Source organism: Sceloporus occidentalis, unplaced genomic scaffold, assembly GCF_023333645.1.
Source record: "Sceloporus occidentalis isolate IW3139 unplaced genomic scaffold, rSceOcc1.0.p SCAF_210, whole genome shotgun sequence".
NCBI classification, from domain to species: Eukaryota; Metazoa; Chordata; class Lepidosauria; order Squamata; family Phrynosomatidae; genus Sceloporus; species Sceloporus occidentalis.
In genome coordinates this window covers 647,350-649,996 of record NW_028317190.1, presented here as the reverse complement: position 1 = coordinate 649,996, position 2,647 = coordinate 647,350, and the positions used below count along the sequence as shown (strand labels likewise).

The window sequence follows — 2,647 nt, the reverse complement described above, 5'->3', positions numbered from 1 at the left end:
CCTTAAAGGTCCCTTCTTTAGATAAGACATTTGAAGAAACTGATGTATTGAAAGCATTTCTAACTCTTTATCTTAATCAGGGAATGCTTGCCAAACTAACGAATCACAGGCTTTATGGTTGCTGGTTCATACCGTGCAGAATTGCGTGCAGGTCACAGATATTTTACACAATGAAGCACTACGTGTTAAATACGAAGGTCAGTAAGGAAGGAAAAAAAGAAGGGCTGAGGCATAATTGTCTTTTATTGCAACAGAGATTGTAACCTCTTAAGGTGAATGTATATTTGTGATGCCCAATCCCGTTTGGTGTTGCCCAAAGCAAAGGGCTTAAAACAATCCGCGTCTCTGCTGTCTCGGCTCGTCTTGCATATTTGATCTTTCAGACGTTCTCTTCGCGTTGGAAGTAACATGGTGCCTCTCGGCGGTTCTCTTTTCTTTGCTGGGAAGCTCATGGCAGAGCGTAATGGAGCACAGGCCACATTCATTACCGCGGCTGACCAATAAGTCCTGCTTTGGCAGCTAATGCTTCGTTCTGCTGTATATGGTACTCTTGGAATCTCATGGATATCCTCTGCGTCATTTTCAGGTATTTCTGTAGACAATGTTCCGAGCAGGTCATCTAGAAGTGAAAAAATGTGTTATGTGCGCATTTATTTCCTCACATATAATGACTTAAAATAGTCTACTATCTCCCAGAATTAGCCTTCACAAGCCCTGGACAACAATGTTCCCACAATGGGTTAACAACATGGCTAAGCGGTACCTCCTCAGGTTTAACTTCTCGTGTTGTAAAATCTTTCACGCAGTCCAGAAAACAGTTTTCCGTTAGTTTATTGTATGTTCCAAGAAATTCTTTGAACTGTTGACAAAAAAGACAGAAATTGGTTTCGGTCACTGCAAATACTAATAATCTCTATTTCCAACACCACCATATAAAGGGTAAAGACGACAAATTATTCTGTGTGTACTTCACTACTGGGTAACGTCAGAGTAACTTTGGGTAGCATGTGAGTAATATGAGCCACCTGACTCCATTGCTGTAAAGCAACTGCATACGTTATTTATTATGAAGAATAAAAGGAAAATACAAAACAAATCATTAACAAAACCATTTTTTTTTTTTAAAACAAACCTGAGATATATAGTTGTTTTTTTTTTAGATGACAAGATTGCTTACCTGTTTGATCTGATCCGATTCGTTTATCTGAGCTGCCATATTTCTTACTGGTGTTAAAAGGCAAGATCCTGTTAACAAAAATGATTTATTTTTAAATGTCAAAGGATAAGTAATAATTGTCTTGCTCACTAAACCACCAATCACACATGTGGCTTGATTACATTGCCTAAATGCACAGAGTTGATTGGTCCTTTTCAAACGCCTATGCATCATTTGGCTAATGGCCCAATCAGAGATAAATCTGCATTTTGCTATAACGTTATGCAAGGAAACGGCATGTGGAATACAGACGGAGGTGAATTCATTACTAAGGACAAGTGCTAAATCTCACACAGGAGATGCTGTTGTCGGGGACAACGGTGTGGGACTCCATTCATCGTAACAACGGGCAAAGAAGGACCTGCAAGTTCCAAACGTGTTTGTTTTAGACACTTCTGCAGCTTTCCAGGGGTTCCTGTGTTATCCCGGTTTGACACGTAAACCAGGCAGCTATATGAAAACGTTACACTAGAGAATGCTGTTCACCTGTCTGCTGGGGTGAAAAAAACACTAAAATGATTAGAGCATTATATGTATATATCTATGTTGTGTTAAAATGTGTGGTTGTGTGATGGCTGCTGTTCCTAGGGAACGATGACACCCTGTCACTAATAGAGAAGATTGGGTAGACAGCAGGCAAGAGAGACTAGTACCACCCGATCCACAGATTACATGCTGGTCACTAGGCCACCAGGTTCAGGGGCACTGAATGAACTGAATATCAAAACAGGCCCGCCACTTCCTAATCCTACACTAACAGTTCTATACAATAAAACAAATTTACATATATATATATACATAACCTTTTCTCTGAGTCTGCATGGTTATTACTATTTACTTTGCCTCGTCATTATTGTAAAGTTGCTGTTTGAGTCAAGCATAGGTAAGAATTATCTGGCTCATCTATTCTGCCTATCCCACGCATGTTTAAATTCCCTCACTGTTTTATCCTCTACCACAACTGCTGGAAGGCTTCACCACTCTCTCGGTAAAGTAAAACCTACTTACATTATCCCTAAAAGTCTGACCCTTTGCTTTTAGATTATGACCTCTTCTAACATTTCTCCTCCTGCAATAAACGTATTTACTGTACTCTGTCAAATCCCTTTATCTACTTAAATGTTTCACACCCTTTACTCGTTCCTATCCTCCAAATTGTACAATGGTTTGCAGGATGAAATTGGTATTGGTCCTCCTTTGAACTCTCTCCAACGTGAAAATATGCTGGATCCTGTGAAGAGGCAAAACCACTTCATTCGTCCTACTACTGTCTCTATCAATGCAACGCAGCACCCTGCTCGCTCATTTATAGAGTGTTCTAAACCTGTAGGTTACTACTGTGTAAATACCAATGTACATTTTAAGCAGATATATATATATATAACATTTAATAATGGAAGATGATTATGAAGTAGATCTATTTAACATGTT

General features: G+C 39.3%; 1 protein-coding gene across 4 annotated transcripts; it reads right to left on the bottom strand.

The window, feature by feature from the left end:
* Positions 1-484: 484 nt before the first annotated feature.
* Positions 485-1,216, bottom strand: LOC149277546 (mitochondrial import inner membrane translocase subunit Tim9). Of its 4 annotated transcripts, none has more exons than XM_089502759.1 (3): positions 1,178-1,216; positions 764-859; positions 485-619 (listed from the first exon to the last, which is right to left on the bottom strand). In XM_089502759.1, the coding sequence occupies exons 1-3, from the start codon at positions 1,214-1,216 to the stop codon at positions 485-487; spliced, it is 270 nt and encodes an 89-aa protein (XP_089358885.1). The 4 variants fall into 4 exon arrangements, with proteins under 4 accessions (XP_089358885.1, XP_089358886.1, XP_089358888.1 ...); XM_089502760.1 differs by having other exon boundaries at positions 485-547; XM_089502762.1 differs by having other exon boundaries at positions 485-535.
* Positions 1,217-2,647: the final 1,431 nt, after the last annotated feature.